The sequence below is a fragment of the Sinocyclocheilus grahami genome, unplaced genomic scaffold (genome assembly GCF_001515645.1).
Source record: "Sinocyclocheilus grahami isolate Dianchi unplaced genomic scaffold, SAMN03320097.WGS_v1.1 scaffold356.1, whole genome shotgun sequence".
Lineage (NCBI taxonomy): Eukaryota > Metazoa > Chordata > Actinopteri > Cypriniformes > Cyprinidae > Sinocyclocheilus > Sinocyclocheilus grahami.
In genome coordinates this window covers 958,848-975,769 of record NW_015505535.1, presented here as the reverse complement: position 1 = coordinate 975,769, position 16,922 = coordinate 958,848, and the positions used below count along the sequence as shown (strand labels likewise).

The following is a 16,922-nucleotide window of genomic DNA, read 5'->3' as shown; positions in this document are numbered from 1 at the left end:
CCATGGTTCTGGCTTGCACTCCCCTCAGCATGGCGGCGTGGGTAAACCGTTCCCCATAGCGACCCCTAGAGGACGCAGTTCGAAGTTCCACGAAAGGGAACGTCTCGGGTTACTTGTGTAACCATGGTTCCCTGAGGGGAACGAGACACTGCGTTCTCTAGTTTTTGTGCCATGGTGCGGACACAAGCTTCAGACGAAGAAGTGAATGATGTGCACTACCGGCACCTATTTTGTACTAGTCGCGGCGGTAGTGACGTCATGGCTGTCGCCGGCCAAACAAGTTGGTGTGTTTTCAATGTAGGCTTCAGACACGGGTCACGACGAGGCGTTCCCCATAGCGACCCCTAGAGGACGCAGTGTCCCGTTCCCCTCAGGGAACCATGGTTACACAAGTAACCCAAGATGTTTAATACTAGTTAAACTCGTAGCATTTGTGGCATATGGTTGAATGCCACAGTCATGAAGCCCCCTGTTTCAGTACCAGTTAGTTCTCACCATAGTTTTAAAAAATGCTGCAAAAGTGGACATGGTAACTTGAAGTAAAATCTGCATGGGGAACTTTTTCGCCCTTATGTAAAACTCACAATTGCACAGATACCTATTGAGATGACTGGATTTTACCTGTGAAAATTTGCACCTTAACTTGTTTACTGAACACGGAACTATTCCTTTAAGGTTAGTAATTCTTCCTTCCAAAATGAACTGTTGTACTAGTAATGCTTACTTTAGTAGAGACACTCTCAGGGAGGATACGCTGAGCTCTTTGCTTTTGTGTTGATGTAAATAATGTATCAAATATAAGTATAGCCCGAAGTCTAACCCGTATGCTTCTAGGTGTAGCTGTAAAAATGCTAGACTGCAAAGAGCAGATATGCTGCTCCAACTCGCACCGCTAATGCTTAGGCAAATTACATTTTTATTCAAATACAACCGACTTGCCTGAGTAGGTTTATAATAATACATCTGGCATGTATGTGAGTTAGTATCTGGTGGGACACCACTCATTAATTATCCTTGTTCTCTTGTGTGGAGGAATAGCACACTTCCTCTCACACGTTTCTAACCCTGCTTCACATGCACATACACAGAAGCAACTCGATCTTTCTTTGTGTGAAACAAAGTTGGGTCGAGAGTGGACAAGCGGAGGTGAGCAGAGCTCCTTTCTCCTCCTAAAGGCTGTAGGATATCAGACCGAATCAGACAATCTAAGATTTGGTCAGAACCGAGTTGAGGCACGAGGAGTCACAAAAATTCCACAGAGGCCCCTGACAACAGGATGTCATAAATCGGACCCCAGCCTCTCTGAAGCAAGCCTAAACCTAAGCCTCTGTCACAGAACAGTTTTCAACATTAACACAAAAGAACACATTGACAAGTCCAATTTTGGGGCAAGTTATCAAGAATAATGGTCAAAAGAGATGCACAGCGTGACCGCCACATGGAAACATGTGACAGTGATCACAAGCTCCTCGTAAATTGACTTCCCCCACTTTACGACAAGAACAGAGAGACTAAAATTCTTTACAGACATTTTAATCTCTGGTCTTCATACATTCACAGAATGGCACGGAAACTGCCTTTCCATGCACCTAAATGACACTAAAAGGACTGGTGACCAGCTAATAATTGCTATGCATAACTCCATATTATGTATCTAACCCACATGTTTAACCATCATGTCTTAATCATTTATTGTGTATGTATTGTTAATAACTATTGAAGAGCTTAAGGGGTCATATTCATGCTTGGTATGTGTGAGTTTAAGAATTCATGCTTGAAACGTTTCTTCCAATCAATACTTGGTCAAATGTATCATATTCTTATTATAAGAAATCATGTCCAAAATGTATACTCTACCAGAGCGGGAAAAACGCAGATCATGTGAAGGATGAGATAACAGTTGATTTATGAATGGGGAGGAGTAATATACAACGCCCCGGGCAAACACGACATCTAATTGGTCAAAACACCATTTGGGGGTGTTAAACAGCCTGGTTTAAATACTCAGGACACCATCAAACTTAGAGTGTGCGCGCGCTTTTTGCCTTTTTCCTTTTGCCTTTTTGCGGGTCTGACTTTTTGTGTCTAGCTTTTAGCCATGCGGCTTTTAGCTTTTCACTCCTAGTCATGCTTCTTTAGTTTGAGCGTGCTCTGGCTTACACGCCAGCTCCTACAAAACCATGAGGAGAAACGCCACCTGGTCTCATCAAACTTTACATCTATTTCTATTTCTTTAGTTTGTTTTATTTTCCGTTGAGAGTTTCGTGTTCTGAGTTAAGCCTAACGCCGCATGAGTGCTGTCTACCCTTCAACACCTGCAGACCACAGCTCCGCGTCGCCAGCCAATGCCCAATCACTGGCTTCCCAAGACTTAACCTCCAGCCAATCAGCAACCTCGGGAAACCCCTTTCAGCAGACAAGGAAGGGAACCCCCGACACAGAAAAGAAAGTACCTCCAGAGAGCTGAACTGGTGCATTTAATCTCAATTTTAACCTCATTGAGGAATTCAGTGTGAGGGTTAATTAAGTGATTGATGGTTGTTCAGATCTATGCAATGCACATATTGCTGTGAACTTGGGATTTCACATTTTCATTCTCTTAAACTAATTATTTTCCTCACTTTCTCTCTTTCTGCAACTTGTGTGTGAATGCGTGTGTTAGATTAGTTTATATGTCTTAGATTTATCCAATAAAGCCTTATTTATATGGAAAAGAGAAGTATCTTGTGTTTTGTGCTCACAAGTTAATGTCTTAAACTGCCGATCTTGTTACTATGCTAATTAATAGTGTTTTCACTATATTTTGGATATTGATATCCATTGCAGAATTGATGTCATACGGCTCGTTCACTGACTCGCTGGCCGTCTCAGTGATCTGCCGTAAAACAGTGATTCTGTCCTAATTCCCTTGCATATCAATGGTGGAGTTCCCTTTAAAATCTTAAATGATTCCCTTTGAGCTAAATTATTAAATTATTGACCTGTTTACCCTACAAGGCTTAAATGTCCTTCTATGAAACAGGCACCCATGTGGCAGTTTGATAAGATGATTTTTTTAAAGTAAATAATAAAAAGACTTAAATTAAATAGAATTTAATGTTAATATTTATACCGTTACATTTCGACATATAAATAGTGATCAGTTGTTTACTTTACAAAATCATGTTAAAAGGGTTGACATTTTAAGATTGTCCCTTACTGACAAACTTAAAAAAAAAGTGATTCAAAAACAAGAGACTGACTTATCCTTGAAGAGTTCACTAATGACAGTTCTTTTTAACTTATGGACCTGCTTAATGCTTTAAAAAAGAGAAAATATGTGCAAGGAGCTAATGAAACAAAACACGTTTTTTTATTCCATTGTGCTGCTTTACATCGCTTTTCTATGTAAATGCATTGAACAGAAGTGTTTGACTGTTGCACACATGTCTTTTGCAGTGTCTTGTGCATTGACAACTGTTCTAAAAAAACACCTCTAGTCCTTATGCTTCATGCCTTCAAAGCCAAAATGCATTCTGTGTGAATGGCCCCTAACAGTACTCATAAACGTTAACAACAATCTAAAATAATAATATACATTAATGACAAAATGATTGGTTTAATTTAAACTTTTTGTTTTCAAATTGCTAATACAGCAAGGAAAAGGTACAGTATGGCATGCCAAAAAGGAAAGATGGAAAGTAATAAAAACCCCCACACAAAATAAAGTTACTGGATTGTTGTTGTGTTTAGATATGTCTAATGTAACATAGTAAAAGTTGGCATTAGCTATTCATTTATAAAGTAATTATAAAAGTATTTTTTTATAAGAGATACAAATGGCGGCCTGTAATTTCCTTCTTTTGGATTGTATGTTTTTGTTGGCCAGGGTAGAGCTATTTTTTCCCATACACAGGGACGCCATATGCAGGGACGCCGTTTGGCTTGATTTTATATCCTGTAGCTATTCATCAAGATCTTCCAACCACAGAGTTTGTGTTCCTCAAAGTGGTGTTAAACCGTGAATCTCATTTCAGTATGTCAAGTGTCTGAAATCACAAAAGCCTTAAGGAAAAAAACAGATGAACTCTTTTGTGAACTCTTTATTGAAAAGTTGTGCTCACTTGCCTCTAATAAATAATTGTTATAGATATCAAAGAATGTAGCATTTTAATGTACCTTACATTGAAGATTTAGGTGTATAGACCCAGATTGTAACTGTTTGCATTAGCTGCATTAACTGGGAAAATGTTTGATTGTAATCAAGGAGCCCAGACTTTAGAATTACATTCGCAGTCTGTTGGTTTTGCCGTGCTTTTATGATGCATGAAATGGTCCGGGACAAGTAACATGTACTTACAATTAGGAGTTTGTTCGAGTCTATAAACTTAAGCATGATCAATAGTAATTCTTTAAGAAACTAAACCAATATTGTCATTGTTCTCTTTGCTAAGTGTAAACACATTATAATCCGAACCGAAGTGAATTCAGATTATGAGAAGAATTTGTGGCCAAGGACTTAAAATCCCTCCCACTTTCATGGTAACAAAACTTTAGGCTGTAAACACCAAGTTAATTTATACACATGAGGAGAATGTATTGTTCCATTCCAGGTCTCTTCTGTGTATCCTGAAGTGACTGATTAGTTGTGTGTGGAACAGCTTTCTGGCCAATGGAAGTGTTTGGGGTCAAGTGTGGGTCCAGCCGATGTCTGCAGACACAGGAGGACAATACAAGGGCATGTATTCACAGACAGGGCTCTGGTAGTTCATTTGCACATGGCGTTGTAGAAATGCACTTTTGTAGTCAACCATTGTTATTCTAATCCTTGAGCTAAAGTTGGTGACACACTCTGCACTCTTCAAAATAAAGTTTTTTTTGCAGCCATAGAAGTCAACCATTTTGGGTTCCCCAAAGAACTTTTGATTAGTTCTTAAAAGAACCAAAGCACTGCTGCCGTTTCTGCCTCTATTTTCTCTGACTCATTTCGGAATTAGCGTTTTGCATTTAGCCTCCTGTTTGTACCCGACCCTTGCTGTTCGATGAATAACAGCAATCCTGCCTAAATGCCATATTTGTGGCTGCTGAATTATGCATGAGGAGCAGTTTAGAGGCCTAGTGAGTTTGTGCTTGGTGGGAGAGTAATGAGGAAGCCTTGTTTCTAATGGCAGGATTTGGCTTGGCAAGATGTTTTATGTGCTAATTGAATCGCAGAACTGAGGAACATTTTGGAGTCATTTGAGATGACAGAAGTGATGTAGTGTTGTGACTAGAGATATGCGGATCTGTGAGTGTGATTTTGTGTGAGACTGGGAACATAAAAGGAGCCTGAAACATAATAGAATGTATTAAGGGGTGTTCATATGGAGTCAGTTCTGCAACATTTATCCAACTCCTTCATCATACTAGTTGACACTCTTTGTATTACAGCTATATATTACCCACTCTCCTAATGACAAACTTCACTTATGGTTTGTCCATTTCCAGCTAGATCTACAATGGATCAAATATATTGCATATTGCATTGGATAAGCAGCTGTTTTGTTTTGTTGTCCTGATTATCCTAATCAAGCTTTATCCAAATCGCTTGTCACGGTTTTCTCCTGTATTTGCTTATTTTGGCGCACAACAATTCCCCACTCCATTGTTTGGGTGTTTGCTCCACTGAAATCTCTTAAGTGATTTTTTTTCTACCATGTTACAACATGCCATGCTTGCCTGCAGGCTGTCTTTCTGTTAGCAGACCCTCCGCTTTGGCGCTCTGGAGCTCGTCCCTGACCTTCTGCTGGCTCTCAGTGGTGTTTTCAGTCCAGAATGATGTAGCTCAAATGGCGTATGCACTCAGAAACAAGGAATGCAGCAGTATTGTAATTTAGTAGTAGTTTATTTAATTTATATTAAAATGAAATTAAATTTAATAAAATTTGATTATTAAAAAAATAGCAGGAATCGATTTAATATTGTGTCTTTGTCAGATCTGGTGTCTGATTATGGCCACAAAAACTACTAATGAATTCCAAGTTACGAATTTAACTTATTCATAGGTAGGGATGGTATCGTTTACATTTTATCGATACCGATACCGATACTGGTACTTATTGATACTGTTATCGATACTATTTGGTGCAAAAAGATATGAAGTGAACAGTTGTTGAAAATTTCAAGTAATTTTATTACTGCTGAACTTTAGTAACTGTATCAAAGTTCTTCAGTCAAGAGCAGTAAGTTATTTTTCTCTTTGGGTTTTATTTGATTAACATTAAAGGAATAGTTCACCCAAAAATGAAAATTGTCATCATTTACTCACTCTCAATTTGTTTTAAAGCTGGATGAGTTTCTTTCTTCTGTTGAACATAAAAAGTTATTTTGAAGAATGTGGGAAACTAAACAGTTGCTGGTCCCCAGTGACTCAGCAAATGTTTGGTTACCCATATTCTTTAAAATATCTTCTTTTGTGTTCAGCACAAGAATAAATAAAAATTAATACATGTTTGGTACAACATGACTGAGTAAATAATGACAGAATGGGTGAACTATCCCTTTAATGACAATCGGCAGCATGTTTAGTACTGTCCCTTTAAGAGCTGCACGCATCCATTTCACTCTCAACTGTTTACCTTGTTTAACCTTGTGTGTTTTTGACAGTATTAGCGCAATCAGACGATAACTAAGTAACCAGGTGCTGTTTGACCTGCCTTTTAGCTCTGAATAAGCACATGTTAGAACAGCACGCGAATAAAACGTTTAACCGGCAAGGCTTTAAAGCACGTGGAAATAATGTACTTTTGTGATTGCGAATAAGTCTCGGGAGTGTAACTCTACCGAATCAACATTTGATGTGAATGTGTCTCGCGAGTTGCAGTTGGAGCTGGAGCCACGAGACATAATACAGCGCATTGCTTGAGGTAGATGTTGTGTTTTGTTAGTAAATGTTTCATTATATTACTGGTGTTGCCTCCTTCGTTCACTATTACACTACTTCATATATTGCATCTGACACCGGTGTCGCTTAGTTTTGTAACGTGAGCCCATACTTTCGAACGTTTCACTCTTGCCGACTGATTGCACGCAAACATACACCGCACATGCGCATGGATATCACACGCATGTCGAGAAAACATCGGCCACATCATTCAGTGAAGGATAATGACAAGCAGCAGCTTCTAATTCGTCGTTAACATGGAAGTATACAGAGATAAAACAACGCAAGTATCGATAACAGTATCGTTTGTCCTGAAGCTTATCGGTACTCCGGTATTGACCCAATTACGTACCAGTCCAAAAAAATACCGGTTCTCGGTACCCATCCCTATTCATAGGAGTCTTTTGTGCATTTATATGCTTTGTGTATGGTTGGTACAGGTACAGAGTAGGGGTGTGCAATATTGACAAAAAAATCTCTATATTTTCTGGGATTTTATCGATAATGATAATTAGACAATATTTTCCTGAGTGTGTTATTGTGCTGGTACCTTAGGGACTGCTGTGGACAGCTGACTCCTAAAGTTTTTGATATTCTTCATATTCTGTGAGGTGGTCAGTTCACACTGATAGAAGTTAATCTTTTCCAGTAAGTTTAAACTGATTTTTTACATTTTATGGGCATTTTTACCTTTATAAAGCCATTTTTTCTAAAAGTGTTCATTATCATTTGAGTAAAATTTTTAAATTTAATCAGTGAATTAGAATAAGACATTTGGGCTGTTACCAAGCAGATGAAATCATCGGTTGATTCATTCAGGAACGAAACGCCGTCAAGTTGTTAAGAGATTCAAAACTCTTATGGCTGCTAAGAATAAAACTGCTCTTATAAAACTGCTATGGCTGTGTTTGGAATTATTTTTGTTGTCAAAATAGCGCAAAAACAGGAAATATGTTGTCTAAAACGTCTCTTAATTACTTTCTTGTTTATTGAACTGTTGTAAAAAATCACATTTGTAATCATGGTAATTTTTGGAAAAAAATTACACTTTTCGAGTGAAATTGATTAACTAGGCTATATGAAGTGGTATAAATGTTCTGCCCCCATGTCTTGAATTTGTGATCATTCTAAATGCATTTTATTAGACAGAATCATGCAGTGAAAGAACACACTCTAAATGTGACCCTGGACCACAAAACCAGTCTTAAGTCGCTGGGGTATATTTTTAGCAATAGCCAAAAATACATTGTATGGGTTAAAATTATCGATTTTTCTTTTATGCCAAAAATCATTAGGATATTAAGTAAAGATCATGTTCCATGAAGATATTTAGCAAATTTCCTACTGTAAATAAATCAAAACTTAATTTTTGATTAGTAATATGCATTGCTAAGGACTTCCTTTGGATAACTTTAAAGGCGATTTTCTCAATATTTTGATTTTTTTTGCGCCCTCAGATTCCATATTTTCAAATAGTTGTATCTCGGACAAATATTGTCCTATCCTAACAAACCATACATCAATGGAAAGCAATGATGTATAAATCTCAATTTTGAAAAATTTACACTTAAGACTGGTTTTGTAGTCCAGGGTCACAAATGCGTATACACACTGGTCTAGACTTCACGTAATGTATGCGCGCACTCTGTAGGGGTGCTTTAAATGGTTTTTGCAAAATACTCGATAATGTCAAATTGCACATTGTTAAAACAACAATTACGATATTAGCGCAGACTATATATATCGCACACACCTAGGACAGGGTGATCTGTTTACTAGAGGATTGCTTGTGCTTTTGAATGGCTGCTGAATGCAGGTCGTTGGAGTGTGTAGGTAAGAGGGCTGTCGAGGAGACATTTAAAACCACTGGGCTCAGGATTCAAGAGATGAGGTCCACTGTCATTCAGAGACACACAAACTCTCTCTGTCTCTGCGGTATTGCTCCCTGCAGACAGCCTTATTTGTTCCATCAGATCAGTTTTTTCCTTTCCGGCCTGAGTTCAGCTCTCTGTAGGAGGAAGAGTTTGCAGTGTGAGGTCAAATGTATCTAGCTGAGGTTAAGGCCGGTGCTGATCATAAGGAGTTATTTTCAGCTGTCTCTGTTACAGCAAACTACACTGGATTCACAAGCTATTATCTGCCTGATGTGGGTAGATACCATACAATTTTTGCTTTTAGACCTAATGAATAATTGATTTGTTAAATCAAATAAAAATTAGTGTGTCAGATTGGTCGAGACGCTACATTTTTTTTAGCCTGGTTCTCATATGAGAACCTGGAGATTTGGTTTGGTCCTCACACAGCATATACGGTTATATTTTAAAATTAAAGGGAAGTATTAAATACAATTACTTTATAGTAAACTTAAAAATAAAATGTTAATATTACTACTACCACTTTTTTAAATTTTCCTAATTAAAATCAGCAGGCTTTTATTTTGGCGGGTTGCTGGCAAAGTAAGTATATGCGCTTCCGGGTTTGGCGCTGCCGATCGAAGAACGTCAGTGAATGAAATGTCAAAGTTTTGCATTGTGCTTTGAAAAAACGGCAGCGGATAGCCTAGATTTATGATTTCAGTTTGAATAGAAATCTTATACAGTACAGTGTGTCAATCTAAAATGGTGATTGTGCATTAACAGCTGTCAATCATGTCGGTATTTCGTTTTAAAAAAAAAAATAAACTAAATAATAAAGTGTGATAATACTGTTATATTTTAAAATTAAAGGGAAGTATTAAGTACAAATACAATTACTTTATAGTAAACTTACAAATAAAATGTTAATATTTACTACTACTTTTTTAATTTTCATAATTTTCTAACTTAAAATCAGCAGGCTTTTATTTTGGCGGGTTGTCGGTGTACCGACGAAACATGCTATCTATCAGATTTTATCTTATACAGTACAGTTTGTCAATCTAAAATGGTGATTGTGCATTAACAGCTGTCAATCATGTCGGTATGCAAATGTGCTGTCAGAACTTATTTACACAGCGCATTTTTTGCACAATGAGAAAAACCAAAGAATATATTTCTGATGTGCAGCAAAAGATAATTGAGCTTCACAAATTAGAAAGTGACTTTAGGAAAAGAGCTAGAGCAGTGAAAATTCCCATTTCCACCATTAGGGCAATAATTAAGAATGTCCAATTAACAGAAAATGTTACAAATCTGCCTGGAAAAGGACGTGCGTCTATATCGTCCTAATGCACGGTGAGGAGGAGAGTTTAAGTGGCTAAAGACTCTCCAAGGACCACAGCTGGAGAATTGCAGAAAATAGTTGAGTCTCAGGGTCAGAAAACCTTTAAAAAAAAATTCAAACAGCACCTACACCACATGTTGTTTGGGAGGGTTTCAAGAAAAAAATTGCTCTCATCCAAAAACAATCCCCAGCATATTCTGTTGTCAGACACGACTGGAACTTCAAATGGGACTGGCTTCTATGGTCCGATGTAACTAAAAAAAATGTGCTTTTTAGCAACAAACACTCAAGATGGGTTTGGTGCACACAGGGATAAAAAGTACTCCATGTGTACAATGAAATATACTGCTGTATTTTTAATGTTGTGGGCCTATATTTCTGCTGGAGGTCCTGGACATCTTGTTTAGATACATGGCATCTTTGATTCCTTTCAAATACCAACAGATAAAAAATCTAAAAGTGACTGACTGTTAGAAATCTTCTAATGGGCCATGTTTGGATCTTCCAACTGGACAATAATCCGAAAACAAATCTTAAAAACAACCCAAAAATGGGTCACTGGGCACAAAACCAAGCTTCTGCTATGGCCATTCCAGTTCCCTGACCTGAACCCTATAGAAAATGAGTGTGGTGAACTGAAGAGGAGAAGCACCATCATGGAGCTGGGAATCTGAAGGGTCTGGAGAGATTCTGGATGAAGGAATTGTCTCTGATCTCTTGTCAGGTGCTCTCTAACCTCATCAGGCATTATAGGAGAAAACTCAGCGCTGTTATTATGCTAAATGGAGGTTTCAAAAAGCATTGAATAAAAGGGTGCCGTTAATTGTGTCCAATGTGTATTAGAGAAAAACATTTGTGTCATAATGATATTTCCCCCCATTTTAAATTCTTATTCTCCAATGAAAGGTTAGATTTATGTGAATTTTTTAAATAAAAGATCAAAATTATTAACAATGCAGATTTATTTTCACAGCCTTCTTTGATCATATTTAACAAGGGTGCCAATAATTCTGACCACGACTGTGTATATATACTGTATATATTGCAGGGATTTTTTAAAAGTCTCTTCCAAAGCAATTTTTTAGTATTTACTCTTACTTTAATGCATTCTTGTTGAATAAAATTATTAATTTCTTTAAAAAAAAAAGAAAGAAATTTGAATGCAATTTTGCTTTTCCATTTCCGTTTTCATCCATGAGCCTGTCTAATACACTAGGGTTGTGTATTTCTTTGTATCCTTGCCAACAACAAATTTGGCTGTGATTGACACCCTCACATTAAATTAGTCTGTTTTTATAACTCTCAAGTGTGCCGGCAGAGGCCTGGGAGCATTTACTAAACACACTTACTCAAAATGTTTTCACGCAAGGCCATAATGAAGTTTACTCGCATTGTAAAATACACCCTCACCATCTCCAGTTTGACAGTGATGGATTTAGTAGGAGGTGTTAACACACTCATACTTAATGTAGGAAGACACATGGAGGAGGCCTCTAGGGAAGATGAGTAGAAACAACAGACCAGTCCACGGCTCAATCACATGAGCAGACCAAACCGACTGATGAGAAGAAAACAAACCAGAAAGTGTCCAAATATTATCACGGTATATTATGACACAGTCATTTATCCCATGAATCATGGGGCCGTGATGGAGTGAAGTCCTCTCTTAAGATTTTAAGGTTAGATTTGTGTGTGTACCTCATAAATAGACTCTCAGTTTGTAAAGTTTGGTGGAGAATTCAATTACAGTGGGAAAACACATTATCCTCCCCAGTGACAGTCCTGCATTCACAATGACATTTTATTCCAGCTCTTTCAATATTTGCACCCGTCATGTGTAAACACACACACACATTTTGGTCTCTACGCTCTGCTCTGAAGATGGCATGTTCGCTCTTTTAATGTTTATTTAATAAAGGTCTGACCATCTCTGGTGCCCTCCCTGTTTTGATTTATCTGTAGTCAGTATGTGGATTGTGAGCATGATTCATGATAATGATTATGAATCAGAGTTGCTTGGCATGCTGCCTATCCGAGCGGACACCTGCAAACATTTCCCAGATCATTTCAAGCTCGTTTGTATCATTAATCAATGCACTTTTATACGACTCGTGAATAGACTTATTAGAGCAGCTGAAATGATCCGAACGTACATGCGTAAGTGCCAAAATGATTCAGACTGCTGTTTGCAGAGAAAAAAAACAAAACAAATTTGTTTAATGTCTAAGAGCTGTTTTTTTGTGTGAAAGCATTTTTTTCATATATGTGTAATTAAGGCCTTGCCATCATTGTAATTGTTGAGTGCAACCTTGTTGAATCTGTAGTGTTGCTTTCAGTCATCAGTCTCTAGGTCACACTGTTATGATATAAGACTGTTAAAGTCTTACCCTTCTATTCATTGAGATTTTTCTTTGGGCGAAGTGCAGATAAGACCTCTTTATGGCTCTCTCTCTCTTTCTTCCTATGTGTTTTGTCATGCTGTGCGTTTAACACGACTTTGGTATGTCATATTGATTTCTCTGAGGCGGCAGTAGGTTGGATTTTGTTCAGGCTTACTCTTAAATGAGGTGTTTATTGACTTGAGCTGTGTTAGTATTCTTCTTGTGAGGTTCTTTTCACACCCTTCCTTCCCTGTAGGCTTATACTTTCAGAATAAAAGTCAAGTTGTTGCTTCTTTTATCTGTTGAGACTTTTTTTGTTGTTCAACAGGTAGTTATGATTAGGAATTCTGATTGGATGATCCATGTTTGAAGCATTATTTGCACATCTCGCATCATTTTTTCATTAATTGAACTTCACACAATTAATTTGATTGACCATTGGCTATTGGCTAATATAGAGGGATTTTATTGGCATCTGCATTCATTGTACATGTGTATTTTCTTTGTTTTTACAATTAGATTATATTTGCCATCATCTAAAGTTCACTAAGTTAATCTTTAAAAACATTAATAATTTTTTTAAATCTTTAAATGTTATCTTTAGATCTCAAAATGTAAATTTTTCATACTGTACAAATATACTGTTAATATTCATACCTAAATGTACTTTTATTCAAATTCTCATTTATTTTGCCAAGATAGTATTAAAAATTGTAATGTCGGTCATTTATCGGTTATAGAATGAAGCAAAAATCTGACAATGCATGTCTATTTCTCATATTGTACAATACAATGATGTGATGTGTAAATTCACTTGCAGCATTTAAACAAATGATTTTAGTTTTTAGTGTTTTATTTCTCATTTGTTTAATATTGGCCATTTATCGGTTACTGAATAATGCAGAAATCTTAAAATGAATATCCATCATATTGTACAATATAATACGATGATGCATAAATTCACTTGCAGCATTTAAAATGATAGTTTTTAGTGTTTTATTTTTGTATTTAGGCAAAATATTATTGAATTTTAATATCGGCCATTTATCAGATCAATTTTATCGGTTATTAATTAACATGAAAATGTGAATGAATATCCATTTTTCTTTTTGCAATATAATAATGTGATGTTTAAATTCACTTGTAGCATTTAAACAATTAATGTTTTATTTTTATTTATTCTTGTGGGCCCTTGTATTGGTGTAAAATTATGCCGTTGCAGTAATTTTACCACATCTGAGTTTTCCCCCTCACAACATCCTCGTTACCTTTATAGCACATCTCTTCTTTTGGCTTATTGCTGTAATAAACTCTACTGAAGTGTGTTCTGCGTACGTATGTCACAACATTGCTCTTTCAGGGAGGTGTGATGTGGGGATGGCGCTGCTGAGGTTTCAGCAGGCGGAGAGCCCGCAGCTGTGCTGAGATCAGATGCTAACCGTCGAGATGACAGCACAAGCTGTTATTAAGCATTGAGCATAAAAGTCTTTACCACAGCGAGAGAAGGATCAGCAGCCGCTGACAAAACCGTTCAGGAGAACCCGAGAGTCATACACAAACCACATTAACTAACACCTAAAATCCACTCTGACAGGATTCAAAAGAGAACTTTAGTGGATTTAGAGCATCAGCTGGGGCTTTGTTATTCATGAAAAATGAACTGTTTTAGAAACCTCAGATGACGGCTGGAACCAAACTCAATGGAGATCAGGTGAGGAAATATATACGCCTGAATTCAAAGTGCTTATTACAGATGACCAAAATATGGCCTCAATTTTGAATGAGTTTTGAAAGACCCATAAATCATTCAAGACAACTTAAGTCATGAACTTCAGCATTTCTTTTTCAGCTTTGCAGAAGAATATTCCATGTAATCTTTTCTGTCATATAGTGGCCCCAAAATATTTGGACACTTAAGCCAAACGTAACAATGTATTAATGTCACTGCAGTAGTTAACAAAGTTATATAGTTAAAGTGCCCCTATTATGGGTAATGAAAGGTTCGTATTTTGGTTTTGGGAGTCCCCAACAACAGGTTGGCATGCATGCAAGGTCAAAAAACACTTTCATTGTCTTAAAATATGCATTTATTTTTTCCTTTTTTGCTGAACGACTCCCAAACTTCATTTTTCAAAACCCCTCCTTTGCGTGACGCTAAACTGCGGTGATTGGTCTGATGACCCAGTCTGTTGTGATTGGTCTACTGCGTGGAGCGCATGTCAATAACAGAACACCCATCACCATTACTTAGCCCACAGCTCGGTGGTAAACACCCAAACAGCCATGGTATATGTGTTAGCCTAATGCAGAAACGTATTGATAAAGCACTGCAGTTTGTACACCAGCGTATTGCTCTATTCTTTATCAGAACTACAAGTAATAACAACGACAAACATTCACTATTCTTCCACACATTTCTAGACAATTGCGAGCGAACAGATATTGCTGTTAGCCGGTTAGACGGAGACCTACAAGCTGCGCGGAGTGAACACAACACACACAACTAAATACGTATTTTGCATGCTACAGTACAGAGTACATGACAGCAACCATTTTTATAAGAATTACTCCACTTTCAGAATAAAAATGTCCTGATAATTTACTCACCCCCATGTCATCCAAGATGTTCATGTCTCCCTTTCTTCAGTCGCAAAGAATTTCAGTCACAACTTCTGTAGCGAAAAGATCGGTAATTTTCTTAAATTTTTTTTTAAATAAAATTATAAAATTTTTAACCACAAATGCACGTCTTGTCTAGCTCTGCGAGGTGCATGAATACTCTGTGTACAACGATCCATTTTTCTTTTTGCAATATAATAATGTGATGTTTAAATTCACTTGTAGCATTTAAACAATTAATGTTTTATTTTTATTTATTCTTGTGGGCCCTTGTATTGGTGTAAAATTATGCCGTTGCAGTAATTTTACCACATCTGAGTTTTCCCCCTCACAACATCCTCGTTACCTTTATAGCACATCTCTTCTTTTGGCTTATTGCTGTAATAAACTCTACTGAAGTGTGTTCTGCGTACGTATGTCACAACATTGCTCTTTCAGGGAGGTGTGATGTGGGGATGGCGCTGCTGAGGTTTCAGCAGGCGGAGAGCCCGCAGCTGTGCTGAGATCAGATGCTAACCGTCGAGATGACAGCACAAGCTGTTATTAAGCATTGAGCATAAAAGTCTTTACCACAGCGAGAGAAGGATCAGCAGCCGCTGACAAAACCGTTCAGGAGAACCCGAGAGTCATACACAAACCACATTAACTAACACCTAAAATCCACTCTGACAGGATTCAAAAGAGAACTTTAGTGGATTTAGAGCATCAGCTGGGGCTTTGTTATTCATGAAAAATGAACTGTTTTAGAAACCTCAGATGACGGCTGGAACCAAACTCAATGGAGATCAGGTGAGGAAATATATACGCCTGAATTCAAAGTGCTTATTACAGATGACCAAAATATGGCCTCAATTTTGAATGAGTTTTGAAAGACCCATAAATCATTCAAGACAACTTAAGTCATGAACTTCAGCATTTCTTTTTCAGCTTTGCAGAAGAATATTCCATGTAATCTTTTCTGTCATATAGTGGCCCCAAAATATTTGGACACTTAAGCCAAACGTAACAATGTATTAATGTCACTGCAGTAGTTAACAAAGTTATATAGTTAAAGTGCCCCTATTATGGGTAATGAAAGGTTCGTATTTTGGTTTTGGGAGTCCCCAACAACAGGTTGGCATGCATGCAAGGTCAAAAAACACTTTCATTGTCTTAAAATATGCATTTATTTTTTCCTTTTTTGCTGAACGACTCCCAAACTTCATTTTTCAAAACCCCTCCTTTGCGTGACGCTAAACTGCGGTGATTGGTCTGATGACCCAGTCTGTTGTGATTGGTCTACTGCGTGGAGCGCATGTCAATAACAGAACACCCATCACCATTACTTAGCCCACAGCTCGGTGGTAAACACCCAAACAGCCATGGTATATGTGTTAGCCTAATGCAGAAACGTATTGATAAAGCACTGCAGTTTGTACACCAGCGTATTGCTCTATTCTTTATCAGAACTACAAGTAATAACAACGACAAACATTCACTATTCTTCCACACATTTCTAGACAATTGCGAGCGAACAGATATTGCTGTTAGCCGGTTAGACGGAGACCTACAAGCTGCGCGGAGTGAACACAACACACACAACTAAATACGTATTTTGCATGCTACAGTACAGAGTACATGACAGCAACCATTTTTATAAGAATTACTCCACTTTCAGAATAAAAATGTCCTGATAATTTACTCACCCCCATGTCATCCAAGATGTTCATGTCTCCCTTTCTTCAGTCGCAAAGAATTTCAGTCACAACTTCTGTAGCGAAAAGATCGGTAATTTTCTTAAATTTTTTTTTAAATAAAATTATAAAATTTTTAACCACAAA

General features: G+C 37.4%; 1 protein-coding gene across 4 annotated transcripts in view; it reads left to right on the top strand.

Moving 5' to 3' along the window:
• Window positions 1–16,922, top strand: part of auts2a (activator of transcription and developmental regulator AUTS2 a) — a 405,306-nt gene that overhangs the window by 16,466 nt on the left and 371,918 nt on the right. Inside the window, exon 1 of one of the 4 annotated variants that reach the window (XM_016229713.1) lies at window positions 15,837–15,891. The exons of the other annotated variants lie outside the window; for them this stretch is intronic. Coding sequence (XP_016085199.1) covers window positions 15,859–15,891 — 33 coding nt within the window. The 5' untranslated portion in view covers window positions 15,837–15,858. Of the gene's footprint in view, window positions 1–15,836; window positions 15,892–16,922 lie in introns of those variants that run through there. 4 annotated transcript variants of the gene reach the window in all.